Below are 24,878 nucleotides of genomic sequence, written 5' to 3'. Positions count from 1 at the left end.
AATTCTTTTTGTTCTTTCTGCCAGGCTGTGAGGACTTCTGCTATCACCCTGCTTGGTGTAATGTATCTGTATGTTGGTCCCTCTTTACGAATGTTTTTTGAAGATGAGAAGCCTGCCCTCCTATCCCAGATAGATGCAGAATTTGAGAAGGTAAAGATTTCAGAAGTTACACAATCTATTGGTGGACTTGAGAAAGCTTATATTAGTTATGTTTAAACTTTTAATCCTTTGGAATGAACAATATGTATGTATTTGCTTTTATATGCATAAAGTATCCCTAGGAAGAGTTTCTAAGAAATTGATGACTTTGATTGTAAGGAAGAGAATGGTAGCTATGGTATAAGATGGGAGATTTTCTCTTTTATATCCTTTGTGCCTTTGGAATTTCAAATATTTTGAATGTATGACCTATTGAAAAAGTACATTAAATATAATATTTTAAAAAAATTTTAATAAAAAATATTGTCCCTCCTTGAATAAACTTTGTAATGGAAATTGCTAAGTTTTGGCAGACTTGCTATATAGTGTCTTGGGCATACAAGTCAAAAGACAACTTCATGATTCAGAAGTCAGATTCTAATAGGTTTTATAAAAATATCTTTTGCCATGTAGTCTCAAAATTGGAACCTAAATAGCAATTAAGACATGGACTGTGTAAATATTAAGTATTATGAAGGAATATAAAATTTTGACAAAGGCACCATTGTCCAACTTGTTTGCTCTCATATCTTTCATCAAGTTCATTAGCCTCACTGATTTATTTGTTTGGGTGTAGATGCAGGGCCAGAGCCCACCTGCTCCAACCAGAGGGATTTCCAAACACAGCACAAGTGGTACAGATGAGGGAGAAGATGGAGACGAACCAGATGATGGGGGCAATGATGTTGTGGATCTTTTGCCAAGGACGGAAATAAGGTAGGTTTATTGGAAATGGTTTATTTGATTTATTATACTGAATTTTTAACCTGGTGCCTTCGCTTTCTCAGTCAGGGGTACTTCTGTGACATCATTATTTTTTAGGAGTCTGGAATTAAGGTGTTGTCTTCTGTTTTTTTCAGTGATAAAATCACTTCAGAGTTGGTATCTAAGATTGGTGACAAAAACTGGAAGATCAGGAAAGAAGGCCTAGATGAAGTGGCAGGTATTATCAATGAAGCAAAATTTATCCAACCAAACATAGGTGAACTTCCAACTGCCTTGAAGAGTCGACTCAATGATTCAAATAAAATCTTGGTACGTAGAACACATGCCTGTTCTCTTTCTCATCCCCTTCCCCTATCAGAAGGTTCCTTTTCATTGAAACAGTTGGCAGCAAAAAATGAGTGGTCACTGTATTTGCTTTGAACTACAGATAGCTTTCTTTAATTTCTTAGGTGTGCTGCAAGATATGCTGATAGATGGCAAGTTTATAAGTCAAACTTTTATGAAGCTCAGATTTGCGTTTTACAGGATTCTAATATTAAGTATCTTTATATAAAACTGCTTGTAATATACGTAAACATGCTTAATTTCTAATTTTTAAATTTGGATTTTTATGTCAAGATTTTCATAAACTAGGCTTTACCTTATTTCAGAATTATAAAGCAGTATAATCTCTGGCCTAAAATTCTGATATTCTGATTTTATAAACTAATGATAAAAGCAGAGGCCACCTCCTAAAAATTATTCAAAGCTAATTAGAGTAGCATTATAAAGAGCTGATTTCCCTGTCTCTTAAGTATGCCAGACTTCCTATTGCATTCACGGTATAGCAGCAAACTTGCAAAACTTCGTACACAGCTTGCTCATGATTTGAACATGAAGTGTTGGCTCTTTCCACTCAGGTGCAGCAGACATTGAATATCCTCCAGCAATTGGCAGTAGCCATGGGCCCAAACATCAAGCAACATGTGAAGAACTTAGGCATCCCTATTATCACAGTTCTTGGAGACAGCAAGGTAAATCTTGACTTTTCACTACAGCTTCATTCTGGAATAAGCCAGCCATACTCTGGAGCTAAGAATAATTCTCTTTTCTTACATGTAAGGGTACATGTAAACAGTTTATAAACTTTGTAGAGAAGAGAATATTTGGAGGAAAATAGTAAACATTTTTACCTCCCAGGTAGTATTAACATAACCAAATATATCACTAGCTTTGTGACCCTTAGATAAGTTATCTTGAGATTCATTTTCTTTATCTGTAAAATTCTTACAGAATTAAATAAGAGTCTATACATAAGGTCCCTGCACCTGTTTTATATAGTGTGAGCTCAAAGTATAAAGACTGAATAAATATATGAATTTTTGGATTATGTATTTGTTTTCTACCTATTTCTCTGAACTACTAGAATAGGATCCTCTAGTACTTGATTAAGATACTTAGTCTCACTGAATGTTGTAAGCCTCTTATGTTTAGCCCTAGATTGAGTATTTGGATGTCTTTTTATTTTTGTATATACATTTAATGTGAGGACTTGGGCTATTTTTATATTATTTGTGTCAGTAAGTCCTTATTCTGTGAATACACGTTAATATAAAAACATAAATGTTAAAGTTGTTAGTAATTTCAGTGTAACCATTATGCATTCTCTGACATGTAGAATTATATTCTTTAGCAGATAAACATGGACATAAGAGCCCCCAAAGGTTTAGGAAACAAAACCTAAGAGTTTATTCCCCTTACATGATATTTCATGCTCAGGTCACTATTTTGCCTACGTAACTTAGCTACAGGATCGATCTCTACAGTTTAAAGTTTTATGTTTCTAGTGTAATTTGGAGTTTTAGTACAACCATAGAACTAGATTATGTTTCAAAGAAGATGGTTCCAGGTATGTTCAATGGACCTTAGAGAAACCTCCATGTTCATGTTCATAAAGGAACAATCTTTTCACTCTCTACCTCCAAATCATAGTCAATCTTATCTTTACTAATTCTCTTCTCCATTCAGAACAATGTTCGGGCTGCTGCCCTAGCAACTGTAAATGCTTGGGCAGAACAGACGGGCATGAAGGAGTGGCTAGAGGGAGAGGATCTTTCTGAAGAGCTCAAAAGGGAAAACCCTTTCCTGAGGCAAGAGGTTAGTACCACAAATATCAGGTGCCTTACTCATGTGTCTCTTTTTTAATCCTCAACCGAGGATGTTTTTTCCATTGCTTTTCAGAGAGAGTAGAAGGGGGACAGAGAGAGAAACATTGATGTAAGAGACACACATCAATTGTTTGCTCCCTGCTCAAACACTGTACAGGGCTGGGGACTGAGCCTGCAACTGAGGTATGCGCCCTTGGCCAGAATTGAACCCAGGACCCTTCAGTCTGCGGGCCAATGCTCTAACCACTGAGCCAAACCAGCTAGGTCAAGAATGTCCACTTTTACTACTGTTATTTAGCCTAGTACTGGAAGTTTCAGTCACTGCAATAAAGCAAGAAAAACAAATGGAAATCATACAGATTGAATAAAGAATAAATAAAATTATCTGTAATGTCACATAACATGACTGTCTACATAGAAAATCCAAAGGAATCTATAAATAAACTCCTAGAAACTAATAATTGTGTTCAGTAATATTGCAGGATACAAAATCAACATACAAAAGTCACATTTCTTTATAATACAATGAACATGTGGAAACTGAAATTAAAAACATAATACCATTTACAGTCACTCCAAAGAAAGTGAAATCTTTAGATACACAAATTTAACAAATACAGGATGTGTATACTGAAAATTATAGAATACTGATGAAAGAATTCAAGGATATAGCCTTTCAGCAATTGATTCTGGAACACTTGGCATTCATAGACCAAAAAATAAACCTCAAAAGTTAACTCAAAATGGATGGTGAACTTAAATGTTGAACATAAAACTATAGAACTTTTAAAGATAACCTTCAAGATACACAAATTCTCCAGGCAAAGAATTCATAGGCTTGATACCAAAACCACAATCCATCAAAGAAAAATTAATTGGACCTCATCAAAATTAAGAACTTTTACTATGCAAAAGAGTATGTAAAGAAAATGAAAAGACAAGGCTACAGAGTGGGAGAAAATATTTGTAAACTATATCTGATAAAGGACTATTATCTAAATATATAAAGAACTCAAAACTCAACAATAGAAAAAAATCTAATTAGAAAATGGGCAAAAGATATTTCACTGAAGAGGATACAGATGGCAAATAAGCCATGAACAATGTTCCACATTATTAGCATCAGGGAAATGCTGATTAAAACTAAAATAAGATACCACTACTCACCTATTAGGATTACTAAAATAAAAAATAGAGATAACACCAAATGCTGGCAAGGATATAGAGAAACGTGAACACTGCTGGTGGAAATGTAAAGTGGCACAACCACTCTGGAAAATAGTTTGGTAGTTTCTTATAAAACTAAACATGTAGTTACTGTATGATTCAATAATTGTGATCTTGTGATCTTGAGCATTCCGGAAAAGCAAAAATTTATGTTTATACAAAAACCTATACACAAATGTTTATAGAGCTTCATTCATAATAGCCAAAAAATCTCATAACAGCCAGATATCCTTCAACAGTGAATGCTTAAACTGTGTCTATATGTGTAATATTGTTTAGCAATGAAAGAAATTATTTTTACATACAACAATTTAGATAAATCTCCAGGGAATTATGCTAACAAAAACCAATCCCAAACAGTTACATACTGTATGATTCCATTTATATAAAACATGTTTGAAATGACAAAATTTTAGAAACGGAAAACAGATTAATGGTTACCAGGGATTGGGAGGTGTGGGGGAGAGGAGGAAGGAAATGGGTGTGGTTATAAAAGGGGAAACACCACGGATCCTTTTTTTACAATATGTTTTTATTGATTTCAGAAGGAGGAAGGGAGAGAGAAAGAGAGATAGAAACATCAATGATGAGAGAGAGTCATTGATCAGCTGCACACCCCCTACTGGGGAACAAGCCCGAAACCGCCCTGACTGGGAATCGAACCGTGATCTCCTGGTTCATGGGTTGACGCTCAACCACTGAGCCATGCCAGCTGGGCCACAAGGGATCCTTTTGATGGGACTGTTCAACATCTTGCCTGGTGGTGGATATACTGACATACATGTGATGAAATTGTATAGATTATATACACATACACAAATGGTAACAACTAAAACGGGGGCAATCTGAATAAGATCAGTGGCTTGTATCAATGTTGATATCCTAGTTGTGATACTGTAGTCTAGTTTTGTAAAGTGCTCCTTAACAGGAAACTGAGTAAGGGCTACATGGGCTCTCTTTGTATTATTTCTTACAACTTTTTGTGAATCTATAATCATCTCAGTAAAACTTTCAATTAAAAATAAATATAGCCCAGCCGGGCGTGGCTCAGCGGTTGAGCATCGACCTGGGATCCAGGCAATTGGGGTTCAATTCCCGGTCAGGGCATGTGCCCAGGTTGTGGGCTCGATCAGTGACTCCTCTCATCAGTGATGTTTCTATCTGTCTCTCTCCCTTCCTTCCTCTCTCTGAAATCAATAAAGATATTTTTTAATAAATAAATAAATAAATATAGATGGGAATTTTAGAGGTATAGAGAACAACTGTCAATGTAAGGCTAAAAATAGAAACCCTGGTAGAACTTGTCATCTTATGATCAAATAGATATTTTTTGTCTTTTCTAGATAATAGTTGTTAGAATTAAAAAACAAAAGCAAAAAAGTGAAAGTTTTTCATCTTTAAAATGTATGAGGAACTATGAAAGCTTTATAATTTAATGCCCAAGTATGGTCCAAAGAATTGTGTCCTTATCTTAAAGAAGATTGTCATCTTTGCATATATCATTTAAATATCACACAGTTCTTAAACAATGAAAATTACTGATTTCATACTGGAAAGTTGTAGTGTTGGAATTAGAACTAACTCAGTGTTTGGCACTGATGGAATCCTTAAGCCTAAGATCATAAAAACAATTTTCCACTTGAAGTGTGTAACCAGTCTTTACTTCTTTTGGCAGCTTCTGGGCTGGCTGGCTGAGAAACTACCAACTCTTCGTTCCACCCCCACAGACCTTATCCTGTGTGTTCCCCATCTCTACTCCTGCCTAGAGGATCGTAATGGAGATGTGCGAAAGAAGGCCCAAGATGCCTTGCCATTCTTCATGATGCACTTAGGATATGAGAAAATGGCCAAGGCTACGGGGAAACTAAAGGTACTACTCCTTGTTGCTGCTACTGTTAAAAACCATCTGAAAAATATTGAACATGAATCTATATAGGAAAAAAATCATATTACCTCCTGGGAGTTTCAATTTGAAATCCCAGTGAGAGCAAAAATAAATTATTAGCAGTGTAGGACTTGTAAAGAACCTGCTGACTCTGCAAAGGTGAAAGTGTGGCCTTCTAGAATGGTAGCTAATTTGTGTGACTTCATAATGTGTTACTTCTCTTGTACGGTGTGCCTACTGCATTGGTATTTCAAAACTAGGAGCTCAAAGATTTGTTTGATGGCAGATCTGTTAGTAAGCATAATATGAGTGTATCCTTTATGTGTCTTATCACCTCTGTTTTATTGTCTCCCTAAGCCAACCTCTAAAGATCAGGTATTGGCCATGCTAGAGAAAGCCAAAGCTAACATGCCAGCCAAGCCTGCTGCACCTGCTAAAGCAACTTCCAAACCAATGGGAGGGTCAGCTCCAGCCAAATTTCAGCCTGCCTCAGGTAACTGTTTTGAGAGAGTTCAAGGGAAGGGAAATAGCCCAAGGAAACACTAATATAAGAAATCCAGCCTTCTTTTTTTATCACATTTCTTCATGGCTTAGATTTCAACCCCTCTGTCCTTCTCTCCTTACCCTTCATTCACAAACATTTGTCAAGTGCCTGTTTTATGCCAGCAACTATGCTGAGGGTACAAAAATGATTAATTTGGTTTCCAAGACCAAAAAGGAGTTTTAGAGTAGCTCATTGAAATACTCCAGAAAGCAACTGTTCCATCCTATTAAGGTTTCCACAACTGTTTTCTGCTATTGGATATTATAGAGGAAGAATTGGGACCATCTAGCTTAATCCCCTTTATTAACTGATGAGGAAACCCAAAAGGTTAAGTGACTTGCAAAAGGCCACACCGCCAGCCAATCCTGAACCAGCATAGAGCTCCATTTACTCATTTCCAAATGAGTTCTTCCTCTGCACTGATCCATTCTAATATTTAGTAACCGTCCTTAAGGGAAATTAAAGATTGATTTCTTCATCCTGCTGTTAAAATTCCATCATGTAAAATAAAACTCTAAACTGTTAACCACTTATCTTTTAGATTTACTGCTTAAACAAAACAGTGTTCTGTTTAGTGGGATAGAAATTGTTGCCTGGCTGGGCATGTCTCAGTGGTTGAGCGTCAACCTAGGATCCAGGAGATCATGGTTTGATTCCCAGGCAGGGCACATGCCTGGGATGAAGGCTTGATCCCCAGTTGGGCATGCAGGAGGCAGCCGATGAATGACTCTCATCACTGATGTTTCTCTCTCTCTCCCTCTCCTTTCCTCTCCCTGAAATCAATAAAGATATATTTTAAAAATAAACATAAAAGTTAAAATTACATAATTGGTCAAATTTATAAAAAAAAATTGTTGATGCTATAAAGTTAGAAATTTTACATGTGTTAAACTGCTGGTATCAAAGTATATATTTAATTATAACATTTATTGGAATTTGCTATGTAGTAAATAACTGAGTATCAAAGATGACAGGCTCTACCCTTAAGGAAGTATCTAACTAGCAAAAAGGGTTTTTTTAACTGCTATTTAGAAAATAGTTTTAAAACTGCAGTTTAACTGTTGGTAAAGAAGATATATGTAAATTTATTGAATTTCGTGAGGTTATGCTTAAAGAGGATTTCAGAGAGAAAAAAGATTGGGGAAAAATCTAATTAAAACACTATAAATGATAAATTTAACATTGCAGGCTTTCTCATTATTATATATTTAAGCAGCCCAGAATAAAATAATATCAGAGTTTATAGTATATGCTTTTTTCCTCAAAGCACCTGTTGAAGATTCTGTTTCCAGCACAGTAGAACCCAAGCCTGATCCAAAAAAGGCCAAAGCTCTAGGAGTTTCCTCTAAAGCAAAGGTATGTTAACTCTGCATACTTAGATATAGAATTACTTTTAGGTGTGTTTTATACACCGATTCATTCTATTAGGAAAGATCACATTATATATAAAAGAATATTATTACTCTTGATATGATCAAATTACAAAGTACTTATTTGTACAAATTTCTGTGGTTTATTTTTTAATAAGGCCCCAAAACAGAGATATCTTGCTCACCAGAGGTGCTGTCATGGTTTCTGCTGTGCAGATCTTTAGGGAAGATTTGCAGCAGTGAAGAGAGACAAATCATATTAGCCCAGGCGGAAGAACCACTTAGGCTGACATTGATTTGAGAAAAGGAAGGTGATCAACTTCCTTCAAATTTGGCACAATTATCAGAAGGTGTTCTGAATAGTCTACAAGGAATAACTTCTGTCCCTGCATCAGGGGACTTATTTTGATGCATCACCAATGTAAAGAAATGTGTTCAAATGCTCAACTGGAAATATCCCCTGGGTATTATTTCATTTAATTTTTTTGAATCACAGCAAATTGTCATCAGTTTCTGTATCAAGATTCAGAGCTTATCACTGTATTCAGAGTATTGATTATTTAATACTTTGAAAAGGAAAATTGCAGAACAAGGCAATTAGTAAATTAATAATAAATATAAATAGAGAAAACTATGCCATTAATTGCATATAATTGATGAAAAATATTAGACTAGGAACAGTTTTATTACCTACTACATTTATTATTCTATGCTCATTAAAGAATGGGCACTTTGTGGCTATTGGTCTAAATATTATAATTAATTGTTTCCTTCCATATGTGTGGGTCCTTTAATTCATTGAGTTAATTTAAGTGATAATTATCTTTTACCCTGTCCAGTGAAGCTGTTTCTTTACCTGTCCTCGCTGTCCTCATCCTAGATTTAACAAGTGTTTTAGTATTTTTATCACAAGTGCTTTGAAGTATTTTTGACTCTTTTCCTAATGCCATACTTTTTATTTCAGTCTTTTGCAATTTATAAAGCAGTTTTACATAAATGGTCTCATATTGTTTTGACTGAATGATTTTAGTATTAGAAGTAGAAAGAAATTTTGGCCTACTAGAAATAGTGAACTCTTGCTACATTTATAATAATAATGGTTCCAGTAGTGAAATTCAAATATTATCTTAAATATATACACTGAGTGTTCATTATTTTCTTTCAGTCTGATACAAAGATTCTACATCTTGGTTTATTTTTTAAAACCACTGTAGTAACTTAAGTATTTAAAATGTTTCTAGCAGCTTTATGTAGAAACAGGTTCAAAGGTTCTCCAGTTATAAGTCCTATGATAGAGATGTATTTTATAGTAAGAGAAACAGAAAAGCTTTCTCAAGGTGAAATGTGTGACCACCGTCCAAAATGTCATTAATATGGAAAGTTATAAATGGTGTTGAAGATTTCAAGGAAGAACAGAACTATCTGATAAACAAAAATAGTCTATGACCCAGACCAATGATAGATAACAGAGCTTTTCCAACTACATTACATGCCAGTCCAAGGACTAACCAATGGGATCTAAGAATGTTATTAGAAACATTTCTAGAAAACTTGTACAGAACCATAATATGTGCAACATTCTGTGGCTCACCTGTTTCTTTTATGTGGAATGTAATGTGGGGAGGTGCCTCCGGTTTGTGTAGTGCCCTTCTGCTGGGCAGCAACATGGTGTTCCCAAGGAGCAGTAGCCTGTCTAACCAGTATTCCCTGAACCATGACTGTAGAGTGCACAAGGAAAGAAAGTGCCGAGCAAAGCCAGCCTAAAGGATGACGAAGACAAATCTGGCCCTATTTTTATGGTGGTTCCAAATGGGAAGGAGCAAAGAATGAAGGATGAAAAGGGATTAAAGGTAAGGGAGGAATAAGACTCCTTAGGAGCTCTTTGCTTGCTTTTGTTTTGTTTTGTTTTCAAGAATAATTTTGCAGTCTGAAATTCATAACTAATAAATGAATCTTTTGTTTATAAATTATATCTTGTTTCTATAAGACTACTTTATAGGAGCATTAATTCCTACAAAAGAAACTAGAATGGAACTATTGCCTATTGTTCCTTCAAATACAAAGAAATAGAAGTTGTCGTTGTAATTTTTGGAATCAAAGAATGGAAAGTATTCATTGATTTTTATCAACTACACATATGCAGTAGACTACTGCCTTAATCCTTGTTGTATCTAATACCTTAAAAGACAGACTGGTGACTATATATGGCTAGTTCAATCATTTCTCTTTTAATGTTCTAAGTTCGTTAGTGAAAAAAAAAATTAGCCCGGCCGGGCTTGGCTCAGCAGTTGAGGGTCAGCCTAGGATCCAGGAGATCGCTGTTCAAGTCCCGGTCCCGGCACATACCCTGGTTGCGGGCTCGATCCCCATTCAGGGGCATGCAGGACGCAGCCGATCAATGACTCTCTCATCATTGATGTTTCTTCTCTCTCCCTCTGCCTCCCTCTCTCTCTCTCCCTCCCTCTCTCTGAAATCAATAAGGATATATTTTTTTTAAAAAATTATACACACACACATATGTAGATACATATATTTCAAAAAGATTCAAGCAGTACAAAAATTGCAGAGTGTAGTATGAAAAGCATGTCTCCCATTCCAGTTTCCCTCCACAGGGAGGATATTATTACCAGTTTTTTTGTGTATTATTCCAGAAATATTAATATTCCATACCTATACAATCATAAATGTATAAATATATAGCCCTCCTTTTGCACAAATGGGAACATGTCATACTCTTTGTTCTGTATCTTTTATAAAAGTAGTATTTGAAATATCTTAAAGATTATTCCATATCTGCATGCATTTATTCATTCTTTCTTTTCATTGGTACAGCATATGTATGTACCTTCCTTTATTCCCAACTCACTATGTTGAACATTCTAGTGTTCCACTGTTATAAACTATATTGCCATTAGCATCCCTGAAAGGTGGTCTTGGTGCACATGTGTGAGTATATCTATATTAAATTCCTAGAATGCTACTATGTACATTTAAATTTTTGACAGATATTTCAATTTTTCCCTTTATTAAAGTTGTACCAACAGGGTCCACCATGTTATACAATAATAGAGCATTGATTTTTCTAGAAAATAAGAATTGCCAAAAATTCTATTCCTAGGTGATTTTCAGAGTTAAGCTTCTGGAGGTATGACGGTTTGAGAATACATTTTCATTCATATTTAATTACAAATTAATCTGATTTATTTTAAAAATATTCTATTAAATTGATTCCAGCAGCTGCTTTAAATAGAATTCTCTACCTCATTTCATTCAAACACCTCACAGCCCCTTTTCACTGGTATTTTTCAGGTGCTGAAGTGGAATTTTACTACTCCAAGGGATGAATACATTGAGCAACTAAAAACTCAAATGTCTAGCTGTGTGGCTAAATGGTTACAAGATGAGATGTTTCACTCAGACTTTCAGCATCATAACAAAGCGCTCGCTGTCATGGTTGATGTAAGTTTGCAGTAGATAAATATGCATGTGTCTCATACATATGGAAATACTGAGCCCTGTGAAATAATTGGAAGTTTGCATGACTTGAGAAGGAACTAGAATACATCGTGTTCTTTATTTTTAGAGCTATAGTATTATTTGATAGAACAAATGATTATATAATTTTAGGTCTTAAATGGAGACTTACAAATCTATCATTTTCCTTTTTGGCCTCTAATAAAATGTAAGAGGTACTTGGCTAATAGAACTGAAAGTTTTATGCAGTCTTATTTATGGAGGTTTTGTCTTCTTTAATTTTAAGCACTTGGAGAGTGAAAAAGAGGGTGTCATTGGTTGCCTGGATCTTATCCTGAAGTGGCTTACCCTGCGGTTTTTTGATACCAATACAAGTGTCCTAATGAAAGCCCTAGAATATTTAAAATTACTCTTCACCCTGCTAAGTGAGGAGGAGTATCATCTTACCGAAAATGAAGCATCTTCCTTCATCCCCTATCTCATCCTCAAGGTAATGTGCTTTTCTCACTGGAAGACTGCTCAGGTTTCCAGCTGACCTCAGATCCTGTACTTTATTCCTTCTCCCTTTCCTTGTTATATGATATATAACTTCCACCACTCATTCCCATGCTCCTGTTCTTTTAAGGTCTAGTGATGCATGAAGGGAGGGAGAAGAACCTTCGCTATTCAGAAAATGCCTTACTTAATCATTATATTGACTAGGTTGGAGAACCAAAGGATGTCATTCGTAAAGACGTCCGTGCCATCCTGAACCGGATGTGCCTTGTCTACCCAGCCAGCAAGATGTTCCCCTTCATCATGGAAGGAACCAAATCCAAAAACTCAAAGCAGAGAGCAGGTGAAGCAACAATTTAAATTGAGGCGTGAGTCTGTGTAGCAGTGACCTCTAAAAGAAATAGTTTGTAGATGAACAAGGAAATGTCTTCAGTGTCTGTGTGGTTGATTCCAACCTTCTAATCTGGACTGTGAGAGTGATGAGTTGCACACTGGTGGAGCCACAGTATCAGGTGATACAGGCACTACTCAGTAACACCCTGGTGACAAAATCAAGTGCACAGGGGCCATCTGACTCACAGGCAACCCTTTCTTCCAGAAGCACTTGCTTTAACACTTTTGTTTCATTGTGTATTTTATAAGAAGGTAATAAACAAGGAAAAATTATAGGCAGTTCCAGAATAAGATTTTAGTCCTTAATTTATGCCAAGGGAAATGTATCTAATAAAGATAGGTCTGTGTGCCAAATGTGCACTGAGTCTTAATCTGGTCTTTCTCCACCATCAGAGTGCCTGGAAGAACTGGGGTGTCTGGTCGAGTCCTATGGCATGAATGTTTGCCAACCAACCCCAGGAAAAGCCTTAAAGGAGATAGCGATTCACATAGGAGACCGTGACAACACTGTGCGCAATGCTGCCCTCAACACCATCGTCACAGTATACAATGTACATGGGGATCAGGTGTTCAAACTTATTGGAACTGTAAGTGACTTTTCTCTGAATATCGTCAGCATGTTGTGAATTACAAGATCACTTATATGTCAATTTTCATGCCATCTCAACTCTGGCTATGTTTTTACCACTTTTTATTGAACTAGACTTATCAGTGTCTTAGAATCCAGATAAACCCTGGAGGGTGTCTCTGATTATTGTGAGATATATAGGCAGTATTTTACTGGAAATCAGATTTTCTTTTCTGAGCATTCTATTCATAGAAATTTGCTTTAGAAATGAGAGCTATTTTTGGATCAAGAAATCTGAACTAATCTGGAATTTTGATTCTACCTGACAATCTACTCTGTAAATATTAGTGCATTTAGTTTTTAGTGAACAAATACTCACTTGTATATAATATAATACTGGTACCTGTCAGATCAAGTCTTGAGCTACAGCCATGAGCCAGACTCTCCAGGCACATTAGGTTCTGCTTCCTACTCCTTAACTTCCTTTGAGCCAGTGACTATTGTGCCTGCTCAGTTCTTCATTCCAGCAACCTCTTAGTATCACATGTATTTATACTGTTCTTACCTAATTTTACTTGTATTAGTCTAATTAAATCCTCACTATAGGCCAGTGAAGGAGATAAAGCAGATGGGAATTTCACAGACGACCAAAAGCTTTCTGCAGATAGTCATACAGCTAATTAGTGATGGCACAGCAAAAATGAGAATGCTTCATTTAATTTTTTATCTTTTTATTTGTAGTTATTAATAACCTTTTATATCTTTCCTTCTTTCATATGTTCTTATAGCAGGTCAAGTTTTAACAGTAGTTGATTTAAAAATGTAGATAGTGTTTTGAAAGTAAATTTATCCTAACATAGCAGATTCTGTTTGTTTTAGTATGAAAATGGATATTAATTCTTGAGACTTCCAATTAATTAGGTTTTACGTTTTCCTCATATTGTAATAGAGGGCTATGTTAATAAGTTAAATTTCGCCTCTTTTTACAGCTTTCTGAAAAGGATATGAGCATGCTTGAGGAAAGAATTAAGCGGTCAGCAAAGAGGCCTTCTGCTGCGCCAATAAAACAGGTAGAAGAGAAACCTCAGCGCACACAGAGCATAAGCTCCAACGCCAACATGCTGCGCAAGGGACCAGCTGAGGACATGTCCTCCAAACTCAAGTATGTAGCTGGAGATAGTTGTCTGAGAGCACCTCTGTGGACTTTGCCTTGTGTGCTCAGAGCTTATCCTGAAACATAATCTTGAGTTCTTGTAGCCATTATCATGCATGACAGAGTGTCTGGTTAAATGTCTTGTAACCAAATGTTTAATCCTTCAGTCTTCATTGTCTTTGTCTCAAAACCACTTCTAAATAGTCTTGTGCCTTCTTTCACTGCTTTTCCGTGGACAGAATTATGTATCGCACTTATAGGATGTAAGTACTGCCTGCTAATTTCTCATTAGCAGGGCTCTTATATCTTTCTAACTTCTGACTTGGATTCATCCCCTCTGGAGGGTGATTGGCTTAGAGTTGATAACCAGAGTAGAGGGCGTTCATAAGTGTCCCACAAATCCAGCCTTCCATGAAAGTCTACTGGCTAGCAGAAGTGGCAGCTGAACGTTATGTGGCTAAAAATATGGTTCACTTTCCTTGTGTTATATATTTGGTCATGCTCAGGTTCTTCTTTAGATAAGGCTAAGTAAAGTGCCTGCAACCCAGAATTGGCTTAGGGACTCAAAATACTGCCTTTCTAGCAAGACAGCTCTCTTTTGGGTTGTATCATAAGTATCTTTGACCAATTTGAGTTTGGAAACTTTGAATACCTATTAGTTAGATATAATTCTGCCCCTAACCAGTCAAGAGTGAATAAAAAAAGGTGACTGTCCCTCAAAGTATAAAATGTACTGAACACTGCATGGAATGATGCTTATGATTAGGAAAAACTTAAACACTGGTTATTTTTGTGGAAAAGAACCAGCCAGTCCAGATTTTTCTTAAATTTTTGCCAGAAGTAGTGAGCTTTGCGTCAATATAAGTGTACTTTATTATTTTCTGCCTCATCTGGAATAGCAGTGCAAGGTTTGTTGGCTTTAGTGAACTAGAGAGAATACTTATAACTTAGCAGGTACTGTAAGTAGAAAGTAAAGTTATCTGGATATTCATGAACCAGTGTTGTTGCCCATTGAAGGCACATCTTAGACTCAAAACTTAAATCATTCAGGGGGGCTGAAACCAGAAGTTGAACATCTGTCTTGAAGCTTTGGGGCAGCTGGCAGTGCTTTTCTTGCCCTTTGGTTAAAAAGTCTCTTTTAGTTCAGGAGCCTCCTTTTGCTTCCTTAGCCAAGCTCGAAGCATGAGTGGGCATCCTGAGGCAGCCCAGATGGTGCGCCGAGAATTCCAGCTGGATCTCGATGAGATTGAGAATGACAACGGTACAGTCCAATGTGAAATGCCAGAACTTGTGCAGCACAAACTGGATGACATTTTTGAACCGGTCCTTATTCCTGAACCCAAGTAAGTTAAACTCATTTAAGGATAAGCAGTTCATGATGATCAGAGGGCATGTGTGAAAAGAGCTCTCTATGCAATTAGAACTTTTTAGAACTGATTACTACCTGGCTGATGACAGTCCCTGACTAAGAGCTGGATCTAGTGGGGAATTGCTTAATTCTTATAATAAAACTGGTATATCTTATAGTAAAAACTGAATTTTTCCCTTTGCTCTGCTTTCTAGGATCCGGGCTGTTTCTCCACACTTTGATGACATGCACAGTAATACAGCATCCACAATCAATTTCATTATCTCCCAAGTAGCCAGTGGTGACATCAACACAAGCATCCAAGCTCTGACACAGGTAATGGGGGTATTACCCGTTACAGTAATTCCACTGGTGGACATAAAGGCTGTAGGAGTGATGGTCGCATACTGGTTGCAGTATTAAAGGAGGCTGGTAGCATTCAGTACCATGCTGATGAAAAAAGTGCACAGGGACCACTCAGTCATCACTTGCTTCACAGAATACAGCTCTTACAGAGCCTTGCTCTTTATAATTGCACTCATTCACCAGAGACTGGAGATACAGCGTTGAGTAAGTAGCCACCTCAGGGAACTTACTAGATTTTAATGGACAGACACAAATAAGTAAACAAGGAAGTATCAGATAATAGTAACTACTGTAAATATAACTCAAATGGGGTGATTGGAGAAAGGAACTAAGGAGTTGCTTAGATTGATCGTCAGGGGTTCAAGCAGAGGGAACAGCTAGTGTAAAGGCTATAGGGTAGGAATGAACTTGGTATGTTCAAGGAAACAATACAAGGCCCATGTTCCCAGAGCCTAGTGGGCAAGAGGGAGAATGGTACAGAATGAGACCTGATCATGTAGACCTTTAAAAGCCCTAGAGTGCCCTAGCCGGTTTTGCTTAGTGGTTAGAGCGTCTGCCTGCAGACTGAAGGGTCCTGGGTTCAGTTCTAGCCAAGGGCACATACCTCAGTTGCAGGCTCCATCCCTGGTCTGGTTGGGGCACATGTGGGAGGCAGCCAATCGATGTGTCTCTCTCATATCGATGTTTCCCTCCCTCCCTCCCTCCCCTCTCTCTGAAAAGCAATGGAAAAAACATCCTCAGGTGAGGATTAAAAAAAAAGCCCCATAATAAATTGTTTAGATTTTAAGTAAGATGGGAAGCCATCAGGAAATTGTAAATAAAGAATCTACATGGTTTTAAAAAATCATTTTCTTCTTCCTCTGTTTCCCTCCCTTTCCTGACGGTTCAGTTCTAAAGCCAGTAGGTGGGTAGAGCAAGGTAGGCATCTAACCTTTTGGCAAGGGAGTGGAAGTGGGGCCATATGTGATGGTCTCGGAGCCCAGGCAGGATGAAGAGGATGTCCTACAATCATCCTGTCTGGCATGGTAGTGGAACTCCAGGCAGTATATCAAATCAAAAAGAACACTGGATCAAGATGTGGGAAACCTGAGTTTTGAGTTTGAACTAGGTAGTCTGATCTTTCTGAGCCTCACTTTTCTCAGCTGGTAAACAGATCTTACTTTCAGCCTATCTACCTCTCAGAGCTGTTGGGATGATTAAATGAGACAGTGGGTATAAAAACACTAATAAGTTAGATATTTAAACATAGGGATTATTCCCTGAACTAGACAGTGGGACTGAATAGGAGCTGCAACTAATTCACCTAACAGTATTTTGCTCAGTAAGTATTCCTTGAATGATTGAATCCCTAAGGACTAGTTAGTTATATGTAAAGTTCCTGGGTTCTTTTTAAGGTAAGATACTGGAAATGCTTTGCTAAATTTACAGAGATATCCTTTGTAGTATCTTCCTGCTACTTAGAAGGATGAAGCTTAGAAAATACATCTTGGATTTTTGTTATCAGATCGATGAAGTCCTGAGACAGGAAGACAAAGCCGAAGCTATGTCTGGCCATATTGATCAGTTTCTTATAGCCACGTTCATGCAGCTAAGACTCATCTACAACACGCACATGGCAGATGAGAAACTGGAGAAGGATGAGATCATCAAGTTGTATAGCTGTATCATTGGCAACATGATTTCGGTAAAGGCACCTCTGCAGATCACAAACTTCCCTTCAGTCCCTCATCCCACCTGGGTCCTAGAGCCCGAGTCAGTGCAGATGTTCCAGTGAGTCCTGTGTCACTTGTGGAAATGTTGGACAACGCTCTAGCTTACCTTATTGTTAGGATACAAAGTAAAATGCTTACATACTACCTAGAATTCTGCTTCCTGCCAGTTTCTTCATCAGGCATGGTAGGCCCTGGCTGGCTTTTCACATATAACTGCTCACATTAAAAATACTTCTATAGCCCTAGACGGTTTTGCTCAGTGGTTAGAGTGTTGGTCCAAGGACTGAAGGGTCCCAGGTTCAATTCCAGCCAAGGGCATGTACCTCGGTTGCAGGCTCGATCCCTGGCCTCCCGGAGGCAACCAGTCAATGTCTCTCTCTCTGTCCCTTCCACAATCTCTAAAAAGCAATGGAAAAAATATCCTCTGATGAGGATTGGAATAAAAAACCACTTCTGTAACAGGAAGGAAGCACACCGACTATGGCTATTTTTGGAGGTTTGGGGAGTGGGGGAGTGTGGTGATGTATATTTTTTCCTAATACTCTGAATTTTTAAAAGTACAATATAATTATTTACTAGAATAGCCACCCATGTTTCTCTTCCTTGCTCTGTATATTGAGTTTCATACCTCTGACACAATTATGACTGGACAGCTGTTTCAGATAGAGAGCCTAGCCCGGGAGGCCTCCACTGGAGTACTGAAAGACTTGATGCATGGCCTCATCACCTTAATGCTAGATTCCCGAATTGAAGATCTGGAGGAAGGACAACAGGTGATCCGCTCAGTGAACCTATTAGTGGTAAAGGTTCTGGAGAAGTCGGACCAGACCAACATTCTGAGGTATATCTGTGGTCTCAGCATTACAGCCTAGAACAGCCTCTCTTTTGTCTACCCATAGAAGCCGGAAGGCACTGGATCAGTTGTAACTTTAGGTTTGCCTAATAAATTGATTACTCTTCCCTCAAGAACCTAAGGTATTCCAACCTAAGACAGCAGCTAAAATAATAACTTAGTAAGCCAGTGAGTAGCATGAGTTTTCTAGACTAGGACTGTAAAGTGTGTCAGTTACCCACTCTTTTATGTACATTTCTCTCTCAGCAACCAGTGACAATGAAAAATAGTGACAAGCTTTACCATTTACCAAGTGGTAATTTACAAAGCTTAAATGATTGATGTTTATTTTCTTAACTGAATGTCAAATAATCAAAGAATTCTTTGATATATCAGTTCTCCATTTATTAGATGGATAGAGAATATACTTGGCCCTTTCAGTTATTGATTTTAATTGTAATGCAGGTTTCAAACTTATTAATGCTGTTTTGTTGGGGTTTTTTTCCTAGTGCCCTACTTGTTTTGCTTCAAGACAGCCTGCTAGCAACAGCCAGTTCTCCCAAATTCTCAGAGCTTGTTATGAAGGTGAAGTTGAAATAATTTGATCTCTTTCAAAGATGCAAAACTTTATTCAAGTGTGGGGGAAGAGGAGTTGGAACTATGACATAGAGTCAGATCAACCAAGACATACCTAAAAAATACTGTTGGTCTCCATTTTCCCCTCCTCCATTTATACCCCTTCCTCAGGCCTAAACCATTCCTGGCCTCTAACAGTGAAAAGGAAGAACTATTTTGTAAATATCTCAGCAATTTGCCTGGAATCAAAAGATTTCTTTTGGGGGAAAAGGTATCTGTAGCCCAATAATATTTTGGTCTCTTTAATGGAAGAATTCCAAATGTACGTATCTATAACATAATACTGTTATTACACTAATAATGTAAAACATTTTGTCTTGGGTTAGATTTTGATACCAAGCAAACCCAAGACAGAGTTTCCACATTTTCTTATTATTTAAGGTCCCTATTCTAGGGAATGGGAACGAGTGTCTGAGATGATTAGATGGGTGACTTGTCACACTTAGCCAGTGACGTGGTTGAAGTGAGTAAAATTGTTCATTTTTAGCAGCCACACTTGAAAGATATGGTGTGCCACATTTATATCCCTGACATCTTTTAGAAGTGATCCCAGAGCTTAGGGAAGATGAATGGTGACAAATGATCCTTATTCTTCAATCACTCCCTCTAACTTTTGGGTTTTTTCAATAGTGTCTCTGGAGAATGGTTCGACTGTTGCCTGATACCATCAACAGCATTAATCTGGACAGAATTCTTCTGGATATACACATTTTCATGAAGGTCTTTCCCAAAGAGAAACTGAAGCAGTGCAAAAGTGAATTTCCCATAAGGACCCTAAAGACGCTGCTGCACACTTTATGCAAATTAAAAGGGCCCAAGGTGAGTGAGAATAGCAACTGATCCCTGAGGGAGTTTGAGAGAACATCATGGAAAGGGCACTGCTGCCATTTGAATATGCACGTGTCTCCCTTAGATCCTAGACCACCTGACCATGATTGACAATAAGAATGAGTCTGAGCTGGAGGCCCACCTCTGCCGGATGATGAAGCACAGTATGGACCAGTCTGGGAGCAAGTCGGATAAGGAAACAGAAAAGGGAGCATCTCGAATTGTGAGTGTCCTGACTTGAAAGATTGAGGAAATTGAGCTTGTCTGGAAGTAATCTTGTTGAAGGCTTGGGGATTGGTCTAGTCTTACTCTCCTGCTGTGGTGCTATAAGCCTTCCACCTTGACAATTTGAAATGTAAACTATAACTACATGCCTTTTGGTCCCTCAGAAAGGTTTCTTTGTGCCTAAGGCATTGGTCACAAGATATATGTGCACTGTGAGCTCTATTGCGGGAGGTATGGGCCAGATCCTTCCTCTTCAAGTTCAGTTGAAAACCTGAGACTGGAGTGTTAGTGAATCTGCTGCAGACCCTGCAGCACTGGTGGTTGTCACCTGCAGCAACAAACCAGAAAGATCTGGATTTTGAGCTATTTTCAGTTCTTATCCAACCTTTGGTTCCTAATTAGTAACTCAAGTCTAACCAACCAGTCCTTCCTTGTGTCTTTTCAACTTTTCAGGATGAAAAATCATCAAAGGCCAAAGTGAATGATTTCTTAGCTGAGATCTTTAAGAAGATTGGCTCTAAAGAGAACACTAAAGAGGTGAGAGGGAAGGGTTGAGCCAGATGGGGGTCTGCGTTTTGGAGAAGGGTCACTGACTAATATCCACCCCACCTCTTCCTTTTTCTCTTAACCAGGGCCTAGCAGAGTTATATGAATATAAGAAGAAATACTCAGATGCCGACATTGAACCCTTTCTGAAAAATTCCTCACAATTCTTCCAGAGCTATGTTGAGAGAGGCCTTCGGGTGATTGAGATGGAGAGGGAGGGCAAAGGCCGTATTCCCACCTCAACAGGTATGGCTTCCTCTAGTAGCTCCAGGAATAAGCTCAAATGAGCTCCCAGCTCAGGAACTGGAGGTTTTGATTGGTTTAAGTTTATAACCATGCACCTCAATACTGAACAGTCACCAATAATGTTCACATTGCTATGGACGATGGTCAGCTCTGTTGTCTGCCTTGACTCATCATCAGTGTGTGACAATGGCATCTCCTGCCCTTGAGCAGTTTTCCCCCTGGGCTTCTGGTTCTCTGAGCTCTCTTAGTTTCCACCCACCTTGCTGGCTGTTCCTTCTGGACCTGACTGATTTCCTGTCCCTGAACTCTGTGTTGGTGTCCCCCAGAGTTCAGCCCACAATCATTTCTTTCTTACTCCCTTAACTAATCCATCTTCTTTTATCACTTCAAATAGCCTTTATATGCCAGCAAGACCCAGTTTTGTGTGATGTCCAGCTCAGACCTCCTTCCTGATCTTGACTGATATATCCTGCATGACATCTCCACTTGTGTTTCTAATGGACATCATAAACCCCACATGTCAAAAGACTGAGCTCCTGCTGTTCCCCCAAACCTGTTCCATTTGCATTCTTCTCCCTCTCAGCACCTTTGTCCTAGTTTACTCAGACCCAACTGTTGAGTCTTCTCTTCCTCTCTGTCAGGAAATCCTTTGGCTTTTTCTGCAAACTATATGCAGAATCCACCCACACTTCTCATTACCTTCATTGCTGCTGCCCTGGTCTGGATTGGAGCACTCTCCTCCTCTCTGATCTCCCCTTCCACTCTCACCTCCCTATATTATTTCTACACACAGCGTCAAAACGAAGCTTCTCATTTTCCAAAGGCTCTCCCTTTCATTCAGCGAAAGCAAAAAGCCTTACAAATGTCCGCGAGGTCCTACATTATATGGCCTGATATCTCTAGAACCTCATCTCCTGATATTCCCCCTCCCCCCCCCACTTTCATTCCACTCCAGGCCCACGAGCCCCCTTGCTGTTCCTGGAATGCACCAGGCATGCACCTGCTTAGGGCTTTTGCACTGGCTGTTTCTTAAGTATAGATTGCTCTTCCCCAAGAGCCCTGCTCCCTTTCCTCCTCGAGGTCTTTGTTCAAGTACCACTAACTCAGTGAGCTCTTATTTAAAACTTGCAACCTACCACTCACACTCCATAGCACTCAACCACCTCTAACATACCATACTATGTGGTACTTATTAGGTTAATTGGTGTCTGTCTGCTAGAATTGAAAATCCACAAAGCTGAAGATTTTTGACTGTTTTGTTGTCAGGCACATAGTAAACACTCAATTATTTGTTGAATGATATGAATGAGTGCTTATCCTGATGTTAAGCTGAAATGTTACTATAGTAAAAAAAAAGCCAGTATTTGGGAATTATTGTTCACAGGATCTAGAGAAAAAGGAAGACTTAGGAAGTGTCAGTTAACAGAAAACAGCTGTTGAGCCTTAAACCCAAGAAAAACCCACTGCAAGAGTTTCCTCTCACCGTGCAGAGTAGAGCTTACACATTTGTCCTGCATTTAGTTCTCTCCGAGTTCAGGGAATCTTACCTACTCTTAGGTTATAGAATGTTTGCCTATAAAGCTGTGTTCCTTTGTGGCTTTCAGATTCCAGTCCTCTTCTCTCTCACGGGGTTTCTTGCCAGACTCGTTTCAGTTTTATTTGTTCTCTTAAGTAATTTTTGTTGTTTTTAACACCTAAAAGAGTCTTTTACTTGAATCTTAGTGAGCAGAATGTCTAACAGACACTACATAAGGACATACCATGGTTTGGTTGATCAGGGTAAAGCCTCCTGTCTCATTTCCAAAGTGCTTTCTGCTGATGTTCAACATTTGATTAATGCTTTTGGCCTAAACAGCATATTTGCAACACAAGCATGTGACCCCACTGATCACTGAACACTTTTGCTCCGGCACCGGTTACTGTTGGGCTTTTCCGTTGTTTACTCATTGTTCACCCTCTCGGTGTCCTCATCTGTACATCAAAGGGTTCCTTTTTCCCTCAAGTGACCTGTATACTTTCCTATTTACCATAAGAGTGCCTTCCCATACTTGGTCTTTTTAGCTTATGTAATGCATTCATTGATATCAGCTGGGTCATTTTAAATATCTGCTTGTTGTGATTGTCTCTTCTCAGGAATTTAGGAACTGTGGTGGATTATTTTGGTTTTGAGTTTCCCCTCTTCTACCAGACTGTTGATCTCAGTGCTGTGGATTACATTTCCTAGTTCCTAGCCCTTCTTTGGGTGTTGTTGGACACCTCAGTTTCCCCCTGCTTCATGAATATACTGTAGCCTTGAGCTCCTTGCTGTCCTCCCCAGTTTGAATCAGAGCTTTCCCCTTATGTCCTGTGGTCTGAACCTGGTCTAATTCTACCAAATATTTAAAGTCCTTAGGTTCTTCACTGACCATATACTCAGGAGCAGCTTAGGCTTTTTGGGTTGCCCAGGGCAGCTGTGGGGTTATAGAGTTACAACCCTGCGTAGCCCAGGATGTAGATGGATGGCCCAACTTACGTCCACTCCTGTGCATCAGTTCTTGAAGTTCTCACTAAGCTTATCTTGTATATTTCTGAGCACCCTTTATTATCAACTCCAGATGGATTCTAGTGGATTTTTTTAAGTCATAAAGTACAATGGCAACCTTTGAGCCCCAAATTGTTCCCTTTGGTGGCAGATTAACAAGGGTAGCCTAGAAGTAGGGGGTGCATATATCTGAATATTCTTTCTGCATCTCTTCTCTAGGCATCTCCTCTCAGATGGAGGTTACCTGTGTGCCTGCTCCCACAAGCACAGTGTCCTCCATAGGTAACACAAATGGAGAAGAGGTGGGACCATCTGTCTACCTGGAAAGGCTAAAAATCCTCCGACAGCGATGTGGTCTGGACAACACAAAGGTACTGCTCCTTCCCTTCTGTGTGGGTCAAGGAGACAGTGACAAGCAGGGCAGGGACAGGCTGGCCCAGAGAAGCGGCCCAGTCTTGGTATATGTTGTTCCAGGGCTGCCTCTTGACTTTAGACAATGTCTCTTCTCTCAACAGCAAGATGACCGACCTCCGTTGACCTCTTTGCTCTCCAAACCAGCCGTTCCTCCCGTTGCCTCTTCCACAGACATGCTGCACAGCAAACTCTCTCAGCTCCGGGAGTCACGGGAGCAGCACCAGCACTTAGATCTGGATTCTAACCAGTCTCACTCTTCAGGAACCATGACCGCGGCCTCCTCCTCCACAGCTAACATTGATGACTTGAAAAAAAGACTGGAGAGAATAAAGAGCAGTCGCAAATGAAGCTGCCTGACTCCTGGCACCCTGCAGCTTTAGTTTACTAAACTAGAGTCCTCATAGTTTACAGTGGCCTCGGCGGGCCTAGTGTACACGAACCGGTTTGTATCAGCCGTGGATCAGGAGGAGTCATGGCACAAGTACCTGTACATACTCTGCTTCTCCATGAGCACCTGCCTCTCTAGAAGACTGTCTGTGTATTAGCTTAGTGTACAGACTTGTAAACAGCTGCCCTCCACTCAGCTCAGACTAGTTTCCATGCCCTTTTTCTTTTTAACTGCTCATTTGTAAAGTTGTCCTAATCTTTCCTAGCTTTTAACTATTAGGAATTCTTTAACAGTTTTCCTTTTGAGTTTGTGAGCTCTTCTCCCTGTAGCCCTGAAGGGTTACTGTATTCTGTATGAATGCATGGCATGATACAACTAATTTAAGAGTCTTTTATAAATAAAGTTTGCATTAACTATACCTGCTCCCAAGATGCCCCATATCTGGGAGTGTGGGCACCTCTTTCTGTCACCTGTTCTGGATACCAGGTGGGTATTCAGCCAGTTAGAGAAAGATTAAAACGACTGCCTATGGAGCGCCACCTTTCCTCAGCTCACAGACATGGTGCTGCCTTTTTCTCTCTTAGAACAGGAGGAACTCACCTTTCCTGCTTTTCACGTGTGGCTCCCGGGTGAGCA

At 38.9% G+C, this 24,878-nt stretch overlaps 1 protein-coding gene and 1 non-coding gene across 2 annotated transcripts in view; both read left to right on the top strand.

The window, feature by feature from the left end:
• Positions 1-24,660, top strand: part of CKAP5 (cytoskeleton associated protein 5) — a 71,159-nt gene extending 46,499 nt beyond the window's left edge. Inside the window, exons 20-44 of the mRNA XM_016204025.2 lie at positions 25-150; positions 776-915; positions 1,059-1,233; positions 1,824-1,937; positions 2,932-3,060; positions 5,974-6,168; positions 6,541-6,676; positions 7,995-8,083; positions 9,822-9,947; positions 11,407-11,556; positions 11,858-12,061; positions 12,274-12,409; positions 12,853-13,046; positions 14,017-14,189; positions 15,350-15,523; positions 15,744-15,864; positions 17,399-17,578; positions 18,260-18,447; positions 18,948-19,023; positions 19,705-19,893; positions 19,988-20,125; positions 20,581-20,664; positions 20,760-20,919; positions 23,660-23,811; positions 23,956-24,660. Coding sequence (XP_016059511.2) covers positions 25-150; positions 776-915; positions 1,059-1,233; positions 1,824-1,937; positions 2,932-3,060; positions 5,974-6,168; positions 6,541-6,676; positions 7,995-8,083; positions 9,822-9,947; positions 11,407-11,556; positions 11,858-12,061; positions 12,274-12,409; positions 12,853-13,046; positions 14,017-14,189; positions 15,350-15,523; positions 15,744-15,864; positions 17,399-17,578; positions 18,260-18,447; positions 18,948-19,023; positions 19,705-19,893; positions 19,988-20,125; positions 20,581-20,664; positions 20,760-20,919; positions 23,660-23,811; positions 23,956-24,201 — 3,795 coding nt within the window. The 3' untranslated portion in view covers positions 24,202-24,660. The remainder of the gene's footprint in view (positions 1-24; positions 151-775; positions 916-1,058; positions 1,234-1,823; positions 1,938-2,931; positions 3,061-5,973; positions 6,169-6,540; positions 6,677-7,994; positions 8,084-9,821; positions 9,948-11,406; positions 11,557-11,857; positions 12,062-12,273; positions 12,410-12,852; positions 13,047-14,016; positions 14,190-15,349; positions 15,524-15,743; positions 15,865-17,398; positions 17,579-18,259; positions 18,448-18,947; positions 19,024-19,704; positions 19,894-19,987; positions 20,126-20,580; positions 20,665-20,759; positions 20,920-23,659; positions 23,812-23,955) is intronic.
• On the top strand, positions 12,536-12,646 carry LOC148092051 (small nucleolar RNA SNORD67). The gene has a single exon (XR_015715345.1). It is a non-coding gene; the product is annotated as a small nucleolar RNA SNORD67 (small nucleolar RNA).
• Positions 24,661-24,878: the final 218 nt, after the last annotated feature.

The sequence above is a fragment of the Miniopterus natalensis genome, chromosome 11 (assembly GCF_054644295.1).
Source record: "Miniopterus natalensis isolate mMinNat1 chromosome 11, mMinNat1.hap1, whole genome shotgun sequence".
Lineage (NCBI taxonomy): Eukaryota > Metazoa > Chordata > Mammalia > Chiroptera > Miniopteridae > Miniopterus > Miniopterus natalensis.
This window is presented reverse-complemented; position numbering and strand designations above follow the sequence as displayed.